The following is a 21,110-nucleotide window of genomic DNA, read 5'->3' as shown; positions in this document are numbered from 1 at the left end:
TCCTGCTCCTCCTGCTGCTGCTGCAGTTCCTCCTTCTCCTCCCTCTCTCCTCCTCCTCTCCTCCTCCTCCTCCTCCACCTCCTCCTCCTCCTACTTCTCCTCTTCCTCCTTCTCCTTCTCCTCCTCCTCCTCCTCCTCCTCCTCCTCCTCCTCCTCCTCCTCCTCCTCCTCCTCCTCCTCCTCCTACTTTCTTCTTCCTGTTTCTTCTTCTACTGCATTCTTCTTTCTCCAGCTTCTCTCCTTCTTATGCCCCTTACTCTCTTTTACTTCCATTTTTCTTTTTTTTCTTCCTCCTTCTTTGTCTTCCTCCTAATCCTCCTCATCCTCTTTTTCTTCCTTTTTCTCCTATTTTTCTTCCTTTTTCTCCTTACTCCTCCATTACATATACCTCCTTATTCTCCTCATTCTACTCCTCATTTTCTTCCTCATTCTCTTCCTCATTCTACTCTTCATTCTCCTTATTCTTCTCATTCTTCTGCTCATTCTCCACCTCATTCTTTTTTACTCACCATTTCCTCTTCTCCCACTCCTCGTCAGCCACCATTTACTCCTATCTTCCTCCTCCTCCTCCTCCTCCTCCTCCTCCTCTTCCTCCTACTCCCTGTTCTCCTCCCCGTACTCCTCCTCCCCGTCCTCCTCCTCCCCGTCCTCCTCCTCCCCGTCCTCCTCCTCCCCGTCCTCCTCCTCCCCGTCCTCCTCCTCCCCGTCCTCCTCCTCCCCGTCCTCCTCCTCCCCGTCCTCCTCCTCCCCGTCCTCCTCCTCCCCGTCCTCCTCCTCCCCGTCCTCCTCCTCCCCGTCCTCCTCCTCTTCCTCCCCGTCCTCCTCTTCCTCCCCGTCCTCGTCCTCTTCCTTCCCGTCCTCGTCCTCTTCCTTCCCGTCCTCCTCCTCTTCCTTCCCGTCCTCCTCCTCTTCCTCCCCGTCCTCCTCTTCCTCCCCGTCCTCCTCTTCCTCCCCGTCCTCTTCCTCTTCCTCCCCGTCCTCTTCCTCTTCCTCCCCGTCCTCTTCCTCTTCCTCCCCGTCCTCTTCCTCTTCCTCCCCGTCCTCTTCCTCTTCCTCCCCGTCCTCTTCCTCTTCCTCCCCGTCCTCTTCCTCTTCCTCCCCGTCCTCCTCCTCTTCCTCCCCTTCCTCCTCCTCTTCCTCCCCCTCTTCCTCCCCCTCTTCCTCCCCCTCTTCCTCCCCCTCTTCCTCCCCGTCCTCTTCCTCCCCGTCCTCGTCATCTTCCTCCCCGTCCTCCTCTTCCTCCTCCTCCTCCTTCTCCTCCTCCTCCCCGTCCTCCTCCTCCTCCCCGTCCTCCTCCTCCTAGTCCTTCCCCTCCCCGTCCTCCTCTTCCCCGTCCTCCTCTTCCTCCTCCCCGTCCTCCTCCTCTTCCTCTTCCTCCACCTCCTCCCCGTCCTCCTCCTCCCCCCCGTCCTCCTTCTGCTCCCCGTCCTCCTCCTCCCCGTCCTCCTCCTCCTCCTCCTCCTCCTCCTCCCCGTCCTCCTCCTCCCCGTCCTCCTCCTCCCCGTCCTCCTCCTCCTCCCCGTCCTCCTCCTCCTGCACGTCCTCCTCCTCCTCCCCGTCCTCCTCCTCCTGCGCGTCCTCCTCCTCCCCGTCCTCCATTCTTCCGTCCGCCTCCTCCTCGTCCTCCTCTTCACCGTCCGCCCCCTCCTCTTCACCGTCCTCCTCCTCTTCCTCCTTCCCGTCCTCCTCCTCTTCTTGCTCCTCCCCGTCCTCCTCCTCGTCCTCCTCCTCCCCGTCCTCCTCCTCGTCCTCCTCCTCCCCGTCCTCCTCCTCCTGCACGTCCTCCTCCTTCTCGTCCTCCTCCTCCCCGTCCTCCTCTTCCTCCTCCCCGTCCTTCTCCTCCTCCTCCTCTTCCTCCTCCTATTCCTCCTCCTCCTCCTCCCCGTCCTCCTCTTCCTCCTCCCCGTCCTTCTCCTCCTCCTCCTCTTCCTCTTCCTCCTCCTATTCCTCCTCCTCCTCCTCCTACCTCTCTTGGAACTAATCCTACTCTTGCTTCTCCTCTTCCCCCTCCACTTCCTCCCTGCTCCTTGTACCCACCTTCGACTCTTCGTCTTCCTATTTCGTCATTACTCTCCCCTCCCTCTTCGTCCTTCTCCTTCTCCTCTTCCTTCTCCTCCTCCTCCCACTTCTTCCCTCCTCCCCCTTCTCCCCCTCCCCCCTTCTCTTCCTCCTCCCCCTACTCTTCCTCCCCCTCCTCCTCCTCCTCCTCCTCCTCCTTCCCCTCCTCTTCCTTCCCCTCCTCTTCCTTCGTCTCCTACATCGTCAGCTCCAAAATCGTCATCTGTTCTTTCCTCGTCGTATCAACACTTTTGTCGTCTTTTTCGCCGTGGTCGTCGTCGTCGTCGTCATTTTCATCCTCATTATCTTCCTCGTTGGTCTCGTCGTCCTACTCGATGTTCTGGTTGTCGTCGTCTTGTTCATCGTCTAACTTGTCGACTTCGTCTGTCTTCTTTGTCGTCTTCTTCGTTGTCGTCAATATCCTTCATTGTGTTCTTGACGTGCGGCGTTTTTAATCGCCGTCGTGATCGGTTCCCTAATAATCATCGCCATTACAGTTCCCGCTGTCACTCTTTTATCTTCTCATCTGATACTCCCCCACTCCCCCCCACTCCCCCCACTTCCCCCCACTTCCCCCTTCCTCCAACAACTCCCTCTTCCTCCGACAACTCCCTTACTACCTGTCTTCTTATTAGCCTTCCTCGTTTCCAACACTAGCTACTCTCTCTCTCTGTCTCCCTCTCTCTTTCATACACACGCACACGCACCCACACACACACACACACACACACACACACACACACACACACACACACACACACACACACACACACACACACACACACACACACACACACACACACACACACACACACACACACACACAAATATATATATATATATATATATATATATAAACACACACACACACACACACACACACACATACACACAAACACACACACACACACACACACACCACACCCACACACACACACACACACACACCCACACCCACACACATAAATGTATATATATATATATATATATATATATATAATGTGTGTTTATGTGTGAGTTTGAGTGTATGTGCATGTTTGTGTGTGTGTGTGTGTGTGTGTGTGTGTGTGTGTGTGTGTGTGTGTGTGTGTGTGTGTGTGTGTGTGTGTGTGTGTGTGTGTGTGTGTGTGTGTGTGTGTGATCGTCAGTGACGATCCTTCCCTTAAGTTTATTTTCCTCAGTGATGTGAAGCACCTCTCGGATTTTATCATGACTAGAATTTTTATAGCCCCTCATGATCCATTTTTTTGTTCTTTAGATAGTTTGTTCTGGCAATTCCATTCAGGATAGGTAATGTATTCCGGGAGTCTTTCTTGTCATGATGTTTATTAATTTCAATTAATTTTAATGGTTTCGACGTGTCACACCAAGCCGTTCCTGATATCCTTGAGCAAGGGGATAGGTGTATAATGTGTATAACGTCACAGTATTGTCCAATAATGAAAGTATATGAGCTCTGAGCTCTCGCCTAAGGGGGTTATAGCCATCACGAGTCCAGCACGTGATACTAGACCATGGTTGTGAATCACTCGTACACAGTCCCAGGTAGGTACCAGATTCATCACCTTAAAGAATGAAATTCTAGATTCGTTTTCTCAAAGTTGACGAGAACTCCGTGTTTCTGATTGGCTAATCTGTCAATCCGTCGTGATGACGTCATCAATAGGCATTGGATGTTGGTTATTTCACACATACCGAAGACATTTTATTGAAGTAAAATCAAAATAGATTTCTCAGGTTCACATAACAGTTTTTTTTTTATTCATGTCTTTGATCATAAAGTAAAAAAAAAAAATAATAATAATAATAATAAAAAAATGTTGGCTATGAAAATATTTTTGGCTTAGAATTGTAATAAGAAAACATTGATTTGCTTCATTGAATAGAAACAATTTTTTTTAATGTAATTAAACTCGTCTTGACACCCGCAAGTAGTAAACAACCAGTAAATGAAATTTTTTATCCCGCGTATATTGTCATTTCTCTCTTTTTTTTTATTCTATTCTTATCATTAAATTCTTTATAATCGTTGATATATTTTAGTAGCCACCCTAATCATAAGGAAGGAAGAACATTACAGTATATGTATATGTCATCCAGTAAATATGGAAACATTTACAGGGAATATATGACTTGGTAATACAACTTCCCTTCGCCAGCGGATGGTTCTTCCTTTAGCCCGACCACCGTTGTCTGCAAACAAATGCGAACATTGCTGGTTAGGTTTCTGCAGAGAAGGGCAGAGTTTCCGTCACACCGAGAACAATATTCTCGCTACTGTATGCAGACACTGTATGATGCTCACGTGAATGAAGGCTTGCCCTTTCTCATGTCTCGTATCTATTATAAGCTTACTCAATAAATGAATAAATAAATAACCATGATAACTAAGAATATAGAATTTCCGAGAACTCTCATAGCCTGTGGATAGAGATGATGTTCAGGAGACCAATTTTGCTAACAGTAACCAGCGCTTTTATCTTTGGGGAGAATATCACGTCAAAGAGGAGTCACAGAGCACAACAGAAGGATAATAGAAGATAAGTCATAAGCATACTTATTCATATATGTGTGTATATATATATATTATATATATATATATGTATATATATATATATATGTGTATATTTGTATATATGTATATATATATGTGTATATATGTATATATATATACATATGTATATATATATAGATATATATATATATATATATATATGTATATATACATATGTATATATATAGATACATATATATATATACATACATACATATATATATATATGTATATATATATATGTATATATATATATATATATATATATTTACTTATTTATTTTTCTTGCTAACCTTGATTCATGAAAGAAAGCTGAGAGCCGTGGTCCGTAGAGATGTCGTTAGAGTTCTTGATATGACAACTGTATGAAACATGCAGCCAGTACCCTGTACGTGGTTCAGAAAACGGCATCGTTTTGAGTTTCTGGCATACCGGCCAATCAGATCTTCTATTCCGTATGATCTCGGAAGAAATCATTAAAATAATAGATAGATAAACAGATAAATAGTTGAATAAATAGATAAGTAAATAGATAACAAATGAATGAAATAATGCTTGATCGGTGTGGTGATCGGTTGGGAGTTATCTTTACACAATTAAATCTATAAATAATCTATTGATAAAAACACTGAGAATAAGTCCAATGTGTTGGTGTCAACAAAGTTATGTTCATAGAAAATTGAACGAATATATCTTCCGCAAGCACGTTTAGTATTTGGTTCACTGGTACAATAATATCGTTCAGTGCACATTCTTAACTATATATTCCAAAATTACATAATTATAGATCACCACATTTGCTGCGTCATCGTTATGGTATTTTTTTACACACGCAATATTGCTTAGATAATATATTCTTACCATATTCAATATATATTTCTTTACAGTTAAATTGCCATCAATTAGTATTACGAAGTCTCTAATGGTACCAAAATCACCTTAGTTGTTCATACGTTAATTCTTTCAACATGGCTTTTTTTTTTGGGGGGGGGGGGGAGGAGGTGTTATCTCAAATTAAATACATTCACATTTTCTTGTTTATTATTAATCCAGCCATTTTTTTTTTATCCTTTAACCATTTTTTGAGATAACCTCACACAAAAGTTTCGTTTATTGTATCTACTGATGTGTATTGTATCAGTTAATGCGTTAAATTCACTAATAAATCGTCTTTGATTGGCATTTGATTATCTACACGGTAACTATACTATTTGTTATACTACTGCCTACCATTTCTAAGTGGAGATATTCTAATGTTTTAATAATCCTAGTATTCTTCTTGCATATCTTTGTGTACATTCTTTTCTGTCAGCATATCAATGCAATTTTTATCTTGTTTTTTAATACTATGAAAAACTTGAGTATCTGGTGCTATTCCGTTTATTGCGAAACTATCACTTATATTATTTTGTAAGTTTCTCGATTAATGTACACATATCAAGGTTTTTCTCTTTGAGCACTTTTTAGTTCCTTTGTTGTCGAAAGTTAGGATATTGATCAGGCCACATGATATATATGTATATATATATATATACACATATATATATATATATATATATATATTATATATATATATATATATATATATATATATATATATATATATCAGAGAAGATTAATGTCGTAGCACATTGATAAAATAGAACTTGTCTCCCACTATCGGAAAATATGGTTAGAAATAAATATATCAGTATATTTCGACCACTTTCTGTTGTTCTCTTCAGCAGATAAGCGGACCACAGAAAATGGTCGAAATATACGGATGTATTTACTTCTAACTTTATTTTCCGATAGTAGAGACAAGTCTTATACAAATATATATATATATATATATTTATATATATACTTATATATGTATATATATATGTATATATATATATATATTTATATATGTATATATATACACATATATATATATATATATATATATATATATATATATATATATATAACGATGTTTATGTTTATGTATATGTGTTTGTATTTATATATGTATATTAATTTATATATATATATTTATATATATATGTATATATATATATATATATATATATATATATATATATATATATATATAATATATCCTGTGTCTGTTATGTCAATGTACGTTATAAAATTCAGAACATACAGGTGCAGCATCTCTATATTTCATGGCACTTCGATAAAGAATGTACTGACCCATCTTTATGTATTCCTTTTCAGTTGCCATTTTCCTCATCTTTTATCTCTTATTCATATACACAAGAAAAAAATTCTTTTGTATTTGTGGCATTCTCCGTGAGGAGGAATGGATTTGTTACTTTAGAATACAGTGTAATTCTGAACTGTGATGTGCTTTTCATCTCATTACAATAATTGAGCATTCTCAACAGTTTTCTCAAAAGATGCCAATAATTTGTTCTCAATATTTCAAAACTAACGGTAATTATTGAGTGATTTTTTTTTAAAGACAACACTACAAAAAGTTTTCAAACACAGGGCAATACACACGTAGATATACAATGAAGTTAAATGTGTCTAATTCATTCCTATTTGCTTTTATTTGCTTACTTTATTTATGTATACATTAATTCATTTATTCATTTGTTTATTATTTATTCTATTTATTCATGTGTTTCATTATTATCATATTCATTATTATATTATTCATTTATTTCATTATCATTTCATTATTATCTTTTTATTTTTCTTTATTCATTCATTTTTATATACATGTATAAAATTATTTTGTTTCATTTTATCTTATTTATTTTTTCCTAAATTTTGTATTATCATACTCCACTTTTTAGAGCTTAAGGCGAGCATCACCAAGTGCAGCCTCTTATGGAATGCTAAATACTGCGCTGTTGTAGGACCCCCTGGAGTGCCTTCAAACACTCGTCATCGTAATTGATTTCATTATTTGGTAGTCGAGCCTGGCGTCGACGTAAGGGTAGGGGACGAGGCGACGTCACCCTGTCCCCCTGTCTCTTCTTCACGTCCCTCACCCTTCCCACTTCCCACACCCCCTTCCCTCTCTCCCTTACTCATTCCTTTACTCACGCCTTTACCCTTTCCAACCTCAATTGCTACCTCCCTAGACCCCTCCTACAACATCTCCTCCGTATCATTATCATCCTGCTTCTAGTACTCCTCTTCCTCCTCCTCCTCCTCCTCCTCCCCTCCTCCTCCTCCTCTTCCTCCCCCTCCTCCTCCTCTTCCTCCCCCTCCTCCTCCTCTTCCTCCCCTCCTCCTCTTCCTCCTCCTCCTCCTCCTCCTCCTACTACTCCTACTCTTCTTCCTTTTCCTCCTCCTCCTCTTCGTACACCTCATTCCTCCTTTTCCATATCTTCTTCCTTTTTCTCCTTGTCTTCTATCTTCCCATCTACATCCTCTTCTTCATCCTTCTTCTCTTCCTCTTCCTTCTCCTTTTACTCCTATTTTTACGTCTACTCCTCCTCTACCTCCTCTTCCCTGGTTCCTGCTTCTTATCCATGTCACTCTCCTCTTACTTTCTTCTTCCTTTTTCTTCTTCCTCTTTCTCCTTTTCCTTTTTCTCTTTTTCCTCCACATCGTCCCATGCCCTCTCTTCCTCATTTATATACGTGTCCTCATCCTCCTCTTTATCTTTTTTCTCCATTTATTTTTCTTCTTCCTTTTTTCTTATCTGTTCTCTTCCTCTTCCTCCACTTCCTCCTCCCTCTCCACTTCATCCTCTTTCTAGCATATTCCCTCCTCTTCCTACTCTTTTTTTCTCTTCCTTCTCTTCCTCTTTTTTATACTTCTCCCATAACCCCTCTTCCTGTTCTTCTTTCTCTTCCTCTTTTTTTATACTCCTCATTCAGCTCGCCCTCTTCCTACTTCTCTTCCTCCTCCTCCTCCTTCTCCTTTTTATCTTCTTCATCGCCTATACTCCTTGCTCGTCCTCTATCAGGACCATTTTTGCCTCCCCTTTTTCCCCCTCCCTCCTCCCCTCCCCCTCCCCCTCCCTCCTCTACTCATAAGCTCCTCATAATAATAATCTCTTCCTTCCCTAACTCTTCCCAGCTCCCTCAGCTGTCTCCTACTTTCACTCTCACCCTGTCTCGCTCCCTTTATCTACCTCTCTACCTATTCCTACTTTTATGCATATACAAGATTTCATCGCTCTATTTTTCTTTTGATTCCTTTCTCTCCTTCTTTGATTGTCTTTATTTATCTTACTCTCTATGTTTCAGTTTTTCTTTTTCTCTATCTCCGTCTTACACTTTCCTCTTTTCTCTCTTACCGTCTTATTCTCTCTCCATTTTCTTTCTCTTTTATCTCTTGATCTTAATTTACTTTCTTTCTTTGTTATTTTTCATTTGTGTCTGTCTCGCTTTACTTCTCCCTTCCTTCTTCACCATTACTTATTTACCTTTCCTTTCTTTTTCCCCTTCTCTCTCTCTCTCTCTCTCTCTCTCTCTCTCTCTCTCTCTCTCTCTCTCTCTCTCTCTCTCTCTCTCTCTCTCTCTCTCCTTCTTTTTGTGTGTGCGTCTGTGCTAGTGCCTGTGTCTGTGTATGTCTTTGTGCCTGCGGTTCTATTTATTTTTCGCGCTTTTTTTTCCCCTTCCCTGTTCCTCTCTCCCTCCTTCACTTCTACAGTTTTCTTCCAGTCCTCTGACGGTGTCTTATTTTTTTCACATCCACTCCTAAGCTCGCTTGTTGTCTCCCTTCCCACCGTGTTTCTCTTTCACCCCCCCCTACCTCTCTTCTTCTTCGAGTTCGTCCTTCGTCTCCTCCTTCTCCTTCTCCTCCACCTTCTCCTCCTCTTCCTATTTCGCTCCTGCCACCATTTGGTGGAGTCCCCTGCATGCCGTCAGCTGCTAATTGATGTCGGCGGATTTTCCAGCGCGCCTTCGACGCCACCGTTTTGCAAATGAAATCCAAAAGTAAAGTGTATTGAACGTTGAGGCGGGGCCATTTGGACGGAGTTGTTAAGGCGCGTGTTACACCTCCAGGGAGTCCCCAAGCTCCTTCTTCAGTATTTACTTGCCTCAGGGGCCCGTTCGCACTTGAGCTAACTAGAAGAGGGCTCCACAGTTAATGTACGCGTCGCTGAAGTGAGAACACGGTGTCTTAATTGTCCTTCTGAATGTATTTTTCACACGTTTTGCGCCGGACGAGGGCTCTCAGGAGTCGAGATGCGTCGGGAGGGAGGGAGAGAGGGAGGGTAAAGGAAGGAGAGGGGGTGCCTAAGAGCGGACGGCCGTTTTGATAAAAGCTCCTTTGCTTTTCTTGGGTCAAGATGGCGTCGAGGCACACAGCATTGTCTCGATGGCGCTCTCGACTTTCGTGTAGAATAATGATGCATAGGACGGATGGTCGGGGGAGGGGGGAGGTAGGGGGTAGGGGGGGTGGGAGTGCCACCTTTGAACAACGCCCAAGCCTTGTAGCATTGTGTAAAGAGACCCCCTAGTCTGGAAAAGGACATGGACAGGAGCGCCACCTCACACAATGGAAAGCTAGAGATCCCTCGGGAACCTCCTTGCTGGCAGGAACGGAGCCGGGGGTAGGAGGAGGAGGAGGAGGAGGGGGTGGGGAGGGGGGGAGGGAGTTAAGGCCTTGGAGAACGGTTATGGGGTGGGGAATAGACAGGCCAGACGTCACGTACTGGGGAATGGTCCTGGAGGGCGATCAAGGGGAGGAGAAGGGGTGGGAGGGGGGGAGGGAGTTGAATGAGGATGAGGCGAAGGGGATAGTCAGAAAGATCGTGGGCGGCTTCTTCTGCAGCAGGATACGGCCGAGGACGAAAGCTACAGAGTCTTCGACGAAAAATGGCGGAGCACGAAGAAGAAGAGGAGGAGGAGGAGGAAGAGGAGGAAGAAGCCAGCGTGGAGATTCGGGGGAATTCATACAAAGGGAATGGCGGTGGAGAATAATGGTGGAGATCGTTGGGGGTGAAGAAGAGGAGGAGGAGGAGGAGGAGAAGGAGCCGGTGGGGTGGGGGGGGCGAGAGGTGTAGTTTTGGTGCAAGAGGACCTCACTGGGGAAGATTTGGATAAAAGTCACTTTGGTTGTGAGTATTAGAAGACGATGTTAGGGGGGGAGGTAGTGGAGAGTTGTTGAATGGTGGAGAGGTAGGGAAGGTGGAAGGAGAAGATCTTATGTGGAGGAGTCCGTTGGTGAAAAGAGAGAGAGAGAGAGAGAGAGAGAGAGAGAGAGAGAGAGAGAGAGAGAGAGAGAGAGAGAGAGAGAGAGAGAGAGAGAGAGAGAGAGAGAGAGAGAGAGAGAGAGAGAGAGAGAGAGAGAGAGAGAGCAGAACAGAACAGGAGGGAGGGACGCTAACAGCCGGTGAGGCAAAATGGCTGCAGACTCGAAGAGTGCGACGTCACAGGTGCTGTGCACAATGCATCCGGGGACAGAAGATCCAACTTCTGGAGGAGGAAGTTGGTATACCACTTGCTAATGCATTCATTCGGAGGATTTGAGTCAGAATTTTCATTTAGTTTTTGGTCCTCTCTTGTGAGAGTTAGAAAGTGATTAACTAGCAAGGGAAACCTTTAATTCTAAAGTAGAAGAGAGGTTGGGAAAACGAAGTTAGTGAGAATCAATCAAGGTGGAGGTTAGTTTAAGGTACAGGAGGTAAAGGATATATGAATGAGAAGAAAAAGAAGCCAGGGAGGAAAAAGATATAAACGAGTGCAAAGACGTACAAAAATGGTATATATATGTATATTTTTGTGAAGTATTGGTAAGGGAATGTAAGAAGGCTTGGTGAGGGAAATTTTAGCCTTCTTGGGTTGGATGGGGAACGCTTGCACCTAGTGAGAAGTTGAGACTGAAAAATGTACACTTAAGCATAGATGAAGAGATACATACACCCGTGCATGCACACATACGTGCATGCATACATACATGCATGCATACATACATACATACATGCATACATACATGCATACACACATACATACATACATACATACATACATACATACATACATGTATACATATATACATGTATTCATTCATACGTAACTACATATATACATGCATACATGGATACATACATACATACACACACATGTATATATATATATATATATATGTATATATATATACATACACACATACATGCATGCATGGACACATGCATACATACATGCACACATACATATATATATACATGTATACATACATACGTACTTACGTATATACATACATACAAGCTTACGTACATGCTGACATGTATAGTTGCGTATATACAGTACATACCGGTAAATGCATGCATACATGCATACAATCTATCCATCCATACGTACAAAGATGTATACATACATGCAAATATACAAGCATGCATATATGCATTCATATATACATTCAATCCATCCATTCATACGTTCTTGCACACATGCATACATACATCCATATATGTACATGTACATACATGCATACTTACCTACATGCATGTAAAATCTACATGCATGTAAAATCTTATTTCTTGCAATTATAGATGTTTCAAATACTAATGTGCTTTCAATCCATGGCATGATACCTTTATCGGTTGCAATTATTTTTTTTTTCCTTTAGTGGAATAAACATGACGTTTGTACAACCTTGACGTCAGGACTTCGTAAGCTGAGACGTCTCGATCTCGTCATAGAGGTTTGTCTCAGTTTGGATAAAGCTATTCAGTAGAGGCGATCTCCGATCTGCCCTCTCATTTCACGAATTCTATGCTCAGAGTTCTTGGACTATATTAAGTGGTAATTTAGCGTTGTTCTTGAATATGATACACTATGTAATTATGACGAAGTTGGCGGAAAGACGATATATCATCGTGGTGAAAAATACATTTAGATTAATTTATTCATGGAGAAGCGTGTAGGTGAATGTTTAAAAGGACACAGTTCCCTTTAATTTTAAGTGGTTAGATAGTTTCTATAAATGGATTATTTTGTATACTTTATATAGGTTCATGTTTCGTGTGCGTGCAGATGGGCGTGTTTTCATTTCTTTGCCGTGTTGTTTTATGCACACTTTTTATCAATGTATTTTAAAAGAGGCCTACTATTTCGTGTCTACAGGAGTAGAACTTAAATAAACCTACCAAAAATTTATCAATAGATAAATCAGTCATTTCCACAGACGTGAAGGTCGTTTTATGCACACTTTTTATTAATGTACTTTAAGAGAGGCCTACCATTTCGTGTCTACAGAAATAGAACTTAAATAAACCCACCAAAAATCTATCAATAGATAAATTGGTCTTTTCCACAGACTTGAAGGTCCTCTACTTTCCAACTAACATCAATTATTCTACATTCCATCACGAGAAACTTAGTCTTTCAATAAAGAAGAAAAAACTGTATTGTTTCATTTTGTTGTTGAACTTGCATCGAGAAGGGCTTGGATTAGCTTGTTTTTAGTTTTTTTTTTTTTTGTTTTTTTTTTTTACATTGTTCTTCCCTCTTCATTTGCACTGCATTCATTTGTACTTTTTTCAAAAGTATGTTCTTCTCTTTTATTTCATTCTTCTTTCCCATTATGTTTCTCTGTTTGATTATGTGTTTCTTTTTCTCTACGTTGTCTTTGTTTCTTTCTTTTCATTTGTATTCTTTGTTTATATATTTTTTCAGTGTGATTACACTGTTTTGTTTACATTTTTTCTTTGCTTAGGATTATCTGTTTACGTATATAATTTTTCTTTTTTTTATATTATGCTCCTTTGATATTCTGTTCTCATCCTGGTCAAAAATATTTGCTAATTCTCGTGTAAACAGCGATTTCTCTCCCAATCCTTCACACGAATGCACGCATGTGGCAGAATGCTTCTGATCGAATACATGTGTCTCGCCTAACAGTTGTGCATGTTGTCCATGCACATTTGTGCCGGATCATCCATGTTCCTTCCCGTTTTTAATCAATCACTGATGTAGCAGCGCTCACGTGAGAATAAATAGGCTTATCCCAATGCAGTGTTCTCCTCAGCACCTGGTTACATCTGATATTTTATGCTTGGAACAACGTCGGTGCCTGAGGGTAATTTTCCGTCGACTTCCACCAGGTAGTGTTCGTCTTCCTAGATCCCCGCTGGTCCCGTTTGCAATTATTTATTATTATTTTGAAAACCACGAGGTGAGGCTATTTTATTCATTTCTGTGACACCCCTTGGTAATATGTAGATATTTGAGTTTTTATCTTTTTTGAGTCATCAGTGGGTGGGGAAAGGGAATGAATATCTATTTTTATGTTGACGTGACTACGATGACAGAGTTTAGGTTTTTCTTAACACATTAATCATTTTGCCTTAGAGGCGAATGGTTTCCATATTTTGGAAAAAAGAAATCACCTGGTGGTAGTTAGTATAGATACCAAAGTCGCAGAGACTATCGAAAAGCCAAGAACGACTTGTCCAGTCACATATACACAGCCACACCACCTTATGAATAAGACAATTTATTATACAAATTAACTTGAAGCTATTGTATTGGTTACCTATACTGTTTTCCACTGAATAGAATCGTCTGGTTTTAGCCAGAATAGATTCCTTACGTGTGTCAACGAATGGGTTTGATATTGATTCATTAATTGTTTCGTACGTATTGGATGGTCTTCTTACTATTCTTTTCTCTGCCACCAACCTGAACTATTCATCTCCAAGGCATCCGTTTGAGCAGTGGGTCTTAATCTGTGGTACCTGTGCCGCCATGGTGTACGAAACCTTAATCCTTGGGGTACGAGACATGATAGCCAGTCAGTGTTATGGTACTGTATATTTACCTTGAGAAAGCATAATGTGCATTCATCGTATCCTACTAATTAACATTTCTAACTTGATATAAAAAAAAAGTACACTTGTTCAGTTATTGAATATACTCGTATCTAATCATTTCTCAGCAAGGTTTGTATCGCTAATCCTTTTCATATGTTTGCAAATGTATTTATATTGGATGGGGGTACGAGAAGATTCTCTGAGGTATCAAGGGGTACTAAGGGCACTGAAAAAGGTTAAGAACTACAACCCTAGAGGCCTAGATAATGCTCGAGTTAGGAAAGAGCTAGACAATGTGTGTATTTAGAACACCATATCCTTCCCCTCTCCGAGTTTTGTCTTCAGGTAGATACTGAGTCTTCGTGTTTCTGTGTTGCCTTTGTGAAACTGTCATTGCCTTTTGCGAAAGCACACACACACACACACACACACACACACACACACACACACACACACACACACACACACACACACACACACACACACACACACACACACACACACACACACACACACACACACACATATATATATATATATATATTTTTTTTTTTTTTTTTTGAGGAAGAACAATAGCTGGGTTAGTGTGTAATTCCAGACCTAAATACATCTTTACCTCAATCTGTGTCCGTGACATAGCGTACCGATGTGATGCGTTGGCTTCAGTCTCACTTTATTTAGTATTACAATCTCATAAGCAGTTTCCTAGGTCGCATCTAGTCACCGCCTTTTATGTTTTCTTAAACCCTTTTATTAGACGTAGATTTCCTCACCAAAATAGAATTGCTTCACGAAATCTAGAAATAGCTACAATAGTCGTAATACGAAATAAAGGAGAAAAAAATGTTACAAAAGAATACGAGTATTTGAAACAAGATATAACATGGGCTTAAGTATTAGTCATGATGTCAATGAGGCAACCAAAATAGGATAGCTACGGTAGTTTGGATTAAAGATCACCTCCATTGAAATGATCAATATAACCACAATTTTTTATGCTTTCTGGTAAACATAAATTGGTGACGTGTATATTTTCTCAAAATTTTTATTGTGAACTTCAGCACCTCGGCAAGTAGATTTTTACATAAAACTTTATGTAGATTCACTTATCTATTCATCAATTTATTTACCTATTTATTTATCTATCTGTTTAATCAAAAATACCTGAGTTATTGAAGTATCACTTTTATTAACGTACGTGCAAAGAAAAGAAAAGAAATACAATATGCATAAAAAGATAAATAATGTTAGATATGAAAACTATAAATAAATTCTTCAGCGGGAAAATTGAGGAAAAGTTATGTTTAAGAATAGATCATGTGTAAAAATCTACCCATGAAATTTATGATTTGAGTTTCTCCTTGGCCATTCAAGGTGGGGAGGAATCCCTTTGATACTTTGACGGACTCTAAGCACTTTGTTATGGACAAGTTATTTCATGCACCTGAAGGACTCCGGCCTGAAAGGCCTCTCCATCAATCGAGATCCCAAAGCCACCGCCTTAGCTGCGTAAAATATGTAAAATATGTTTTCAACAGGAACATAATGTATAAAGTACACCACAATGTTGGGAGTATTAAAGACGGATAATAACAACACACACACACACACACACACACACACACACACACACACACACACACACACACACACACACACACACACACACACACACACACACAAACACACTCATGTATGTATATATATATATATATATATATATATATATATATATATATATATATATGAATGGTGAGAATGGAAAGACACGATTGAGAACAAGAGGAATAAAGTCTCTTGTTCTTAATCGTGTTTTTCCATTCTTACCATTCATAAACCTGTCATGATGTCACAATATATATATATATATATATATATATATATATATATATATAATATATATAATATATATACACGAGTATACATACATACATGCATACATACATACATACATACATACATACATACATACATACATACATACATACATACATGCATATATACATACATATATACATACATATATCCATACAGCAAAATTCTAATGTGGTCATGTCTGTATTTGGTCAGACGATTTCAGCGGTGAAATTTAAATATAATACAAGTAAGTTTATTTCGTTCCGGCTGTGGTTTGAACCGTAGCTTTGTTGAAGCTGAATTCTATCGTTACTGTAACGTTTCATTAATTTCATTACGAATACGTTTGAGCTCTATTGCAAATGTCCCGCAGGTTTGCAACCGCTTCGTCAAAGCATTATTACATGTTACTCGAATGATTTGAGTTTTGTAATCATTTTAACGCAAGTTTGATTGAATTCCACAATGGTTTTACCACTACAAGTGCGCGGATCTATTTCAACCCGTTCTCTACTGGAGGAGTGTCACAAAGATGAATCATATCGTTAGATGGTAGCTAGAATAGATTATGGAAAATTCAGGAACGGAAAGATTAATTGACTTTTGGGTAAAAGTTCGGAATTAGATTAGATATCTGGTGTATTCCTTGGTTTCTGATTGGTTAAATGTGTACACGAATTCATCCTGAAATGAGTACTACATGAGTAAGTAAAATCAAAGATTTATTGTTGTTGTTGTTGTTGTAGTTGTTGTTTTGTTGTTGTTTTACTTGTTTTTGAGTTCAATGGCGCTTTCCGTACTCCGTGTGTCTAAAGGAGGTGAATGTTGGTTTCCTTTATTTATTTATCTTTATGTAGTTCTCAGATGTTATTAGGTTACAATTTTTATAGTGGTATTATTGTTCGCTTATGTTCTCTCGTAATGCTTGAGGTGACTTCATGTTGCTGCATTTTTTTTTCTTTTTTTTGTCAAAACATTTATTCTTACTTCGTCATTTGAAGTATGTTTCAACTTATATTCTGCTATATCGTGCAGGGATTGACTGAAAATAATTAATACATATATGTTTAGAGTATAATCAAATTAACTTGTGAAACAGGAACAAAGAAGCTTTAAGTAACAGCATTGTAAAAGAACTCCACTCGAAAAAGAATAATGATAATTTTTAACTTCTATTGTTCTTCCTCTCTCTGTTACTCAACTCAAATATCTCCTTTATCACATTTGTAGCTCTGGTACCATATTGTCCCGAAGGATATAAGTGCTAGTTATTACCAATGAAATACTGGAATATCATTACATACATACATACATACATACATACATATACCAAAGGCTTTTTCCCCCTATACGGGGGGTAGCCAAAAAGAAAAAGGCATAGAAACTACTCACACCCATTCCATTTCCTATATATTCCACTCCCCTCCACCCTCCTTTCTCCCTCTCATCTTGGCATCTCCTGGATGACGGGTCATCCCTGCATAATATTCCTAAAAAGTAAAGGAATATTATTGAATTGTCGAATATATTTGTTTGGCGCAATTAAGTGATGTACAGTAGATTCTTTCAAGATGTAGTGGCAACCAACAGGAATACGGTGTTCACCATTTGACTTAAATCCAGTGCACATCAATATCGTCCATTATTACAAATAACTTATCACTTGTCATTCTCATGTACCTGTATATTCTCCATAACAGAACAAAACCTTCAAACGTGCCAAATATGGTACAAAACGAAACCACTTAATTGAGATTGGTTATCAATCATCTACGGCTTTAGAGGTTCCTCAATGCTGACTAAAATTGTCTGGAGCTAGCCATAACATCATCTTTAAATGTGGCAACGTCGCCAGAAAACGCCGTGCAGAGTTAATTAACCCAGTGATTAACTAACTTTAACATTGTTCCAGGACGAGGGCGTGCTGGAAGAGGGTGAAGGCGAGGGAGCAATAAACCTCTCAGCTCGACCTTCACGTCAAACGTCTCCGCTGGACTCAGATCAGGTAAGAATCGACATCGATCCCAGTCGCACAACCTTGAAGACGTTTTTGACAAACATCAGTATGAGTGTTCTGATAAGTAGTGTCATTACTTCCTCCAGACGGAGTTCGGGAGCGAGGTAGTGATTTTGGTCGAATTTGTTTTGCTTCATTCTTAGCAACATTACAGGCAGAACGGTTGAATCAGCTGATATGAAACTTTAAAGAAATGTTTACAGTTGTATCGGTAATTTCCAATTGAGTATTAGGAATCGTTGAGTCAGGGTAAGGATTAAGGTTACCGAAAAAAGGATATTTTTTTTTAATGTAACTTCTTCAAAATTTGTCCGATTTACTTTAAACAAAGACTAAGACCATCTTTATCCATTTCTCAGTTCCAATACTAGCCAGTTAAACTTAGAAATATTGGGGGTCAAAGTCATCTTTCTTCTGAAATAAAGGATAGCTGGCAGGATTTTTTTAATACTTGCTAGTATTAACATTAGTATTATCATTATATTGATACTTTTATCGGCATGGGTGTTATGAGCGTCGTTGTCGTCGTCATCGTAATCATCCTTGTTTTCATCTTCATCTACGTTTCATCATCACCATCTCAATATTATTTGTAATAAATTAGAAAGAAAAGTCAAAATGGCGTATGTTTAGTCTTCGGCAGTATATAATAAAGTACTTTGTCACATAGATTTTGACTAATCAGACTAATCAGTGGATTTGGTGATTAAGATCATTTTCAGACAAATGTCTCCGCCCTCTCTCCAGTTGCATAGAATTGTCCGTCCTTGGCTTCAGAAAAAACAAGATCACGAAGTAAGATACCGTGGTGGTGTTCTCGAGATCACTGGTGATGTGTCAGTCAACGAGGTTGTCTTTTACGGTTTTGGGATTGTTGTTCGATTTTCCATACGTAACAGGAAGTCCTCTTCACATACTGGCTGATTATAGAATATTTACACGTGCCAGTGTTGATTACAGTTAGTCCGAGCACAAGGAGTTGTCATTGGTTATTGCTGTTCGAAGAACAGAGTGGTAACCTGACTCAACGGTTGTCTTCGCGATTTTGTCTCAAAGGATAGAACCGCTGACTATCGCCACTGAAACACTTCGCCAGCAATTCTTCACTCCCCTCCCAAAAAAAAAAAATATATGAAAGGTGAACGTGGCTAGTCCAACGATTCCGTTTTTTTTTTCCTTGTTTATGCCGTGTATATTCCGACCACTGACTAATTTTATCATATTATACCTTGATATGCCTTATATGAATAATTGATTTGAAACATGTGTGGCACTCTTAGATTCTGCAACTCATAGGAATCCGGGGTTAGTCACACGACGTACCCACAGGCATCTAGGCCTTGCTCCCGGGACTGAGTGATAATTGCTTTCGGTGATGATACCAAAATTGTAAGTGATGCTGGAGATAGTACATATAAACCATTTTGCTAGTGAAGGGGTAATCCACATATGACTGGATAATTTCGAAGTACAGATATTCTCCTTAGAATAAAACAAAATTGATATAATCATAAATAAATATATAGATGTGTAACTAACTAGATATCCCATGAAACGAAATGGAGGCCTACAGTAATTACCTCTTCTCATACCTGTCCCCATCGTCTATTCACTTATTGAGGACATCACAGACACCACTTCGTGCGCTACGCCCTTTACGTCTCAGTCAAGTTTCGTCAACACCACACTCGGCTCCGATACCCTTCCATCCTGCACCCTGCCAGCAATCGCTTCTTCTTCTTCTTCTTCTTCTTCTTCTTCTTCTTCTTCTTCTTCTTCTTCTTCTTCTTCTTCTTCTTCTTCTTCTTCTTCTTCTTCTTCTTCTTCTTCTTCTTCTTCTTCTTCTTCTTCTTCTTCTTCTTCTTCTTCTTCTTCTTCTTCTTCTTCTTCTTCTTCTTCTTCTTCTTCTTCTTCTTCTTCTTCTTCTTCTTCTTCTTCTTCTTCTTCTTCTTCTTCTTCTTCTTCTTCTTCTTCTTCTTCTTCTTCTTCTTCTTCTTCTTCGTCTTCTGCTTCTTCTTAGTCTTATTCTTCTTCTTAGTCTTGTTCTTCGTCTTAGTCTTATTCTTCGTCTTAGTCTTATTCTTCGTCTTAGTCTTATTCTTCGTCTTAGTCTTATTCTTCGTCTTAGTCTTATTCTTCGTCTTAGTCTTATTCTTCGTCTTAGTCTTATTCTTCGTCTTAGTCTTATTCTTCGTCTTAGTCTTATTCTTCGTCTTAGTCTTATTCTTCGTCTTAGTCTTATTCTTCGTCTTAGTCTTATTCTTCGTCTTAGTCTTATTCTTCGTCTTAGTCTTATTCTTCGTCTTAGTCTTATTCTTCGTCTTAGTCTTATTCTTCGTCTTAGTCTTATTCTTCGTCTTAGTCTTATTCTTCGTCTTAGTCTTATTCTTCGTCTTAGTCTTATTCTTCGTCTTAGTCTTATTCTTCGTCTTAGTCTTATTCTTCGTCTTAGTCTTATTCTTCGTCTTAGTCTTATTCTTCGTCTTAGTCTTATTCTTCGTCTTAGTCTTATTCTTCGTCTTAGTCTTATTCTTCGTCTTAGTCTTATTCTTCGTCTTAGTCTTATTCTTCGTCTTAGTCTTATTCTTCGTCTTAGTCTTATTCTTCGTCTTAGTCTTATTCTTCGTCTTAGTCTTATTCTTCGTCTTAGTCTTATTCTTCGTCTTAGTCTTATTCTTCGTCTTAGTCTTATTCTTCGTCTTAGTCTTATTCTTCGTCTTAGTCTTATTCTTCGTCTTAGTCCTTATTCTTCGTCTTAGTCTTATTCTTCGTCTTAGTCTTATTCTTCGTCTTAGTCTTATTCTTCGTCTTAGTCTTATTCTTCGTCTTAGTCTTATTCTTCGTCTTAGTCTTATTCTTCGTCTTAGTCTTATTCTTCGTCTTAGTCTTATTCTTCGTCTTAGTCTTATTCT

General features: G+C 39.6%; 1 protein-coding gene across 1 annotated transcript in view; it reads left to right on the top strand.

Annotated features, from left to right (window-relative positions):
* The window catches only part of LOC143039089 (uncharacterized), a 282,157-nt gene that overhangs the window by 252,606 nt on the left and 8,441 nt on the right, over positions 1-21,110 (top strand). Inside the window, exon 2 of the mRNA XM_076208942.1 lies at positions 18,094-18,186. Coding sequence (XP_076065057.1) covers positions 18,094-18,186 — 93 coding nt within the window. The remainder of the gene's footprint in view (positions 1-18,093; positions 18,187-21,110) is intronic.

Source organism: Oratosquilla oratoria, chromosome 25, assembly GCF_046742065.1.
Source record: "Oratosquilla oratoria isolate Oo_2021 chromosome 25, ASM4674206v1, whole genome shotgun sequence".
NCBI classification, from domain to species: Eukaryota; Metazoa; Arthropoda; class Malacostraca; order Stomatopoda; family Squillidae; genus Oratosquilla; species Oratosquilla oratoria.
Note: the sequence above shows the minus strand (reverse complement) of the source record. Positions and strands in the feature narration are given on the sequence as shown.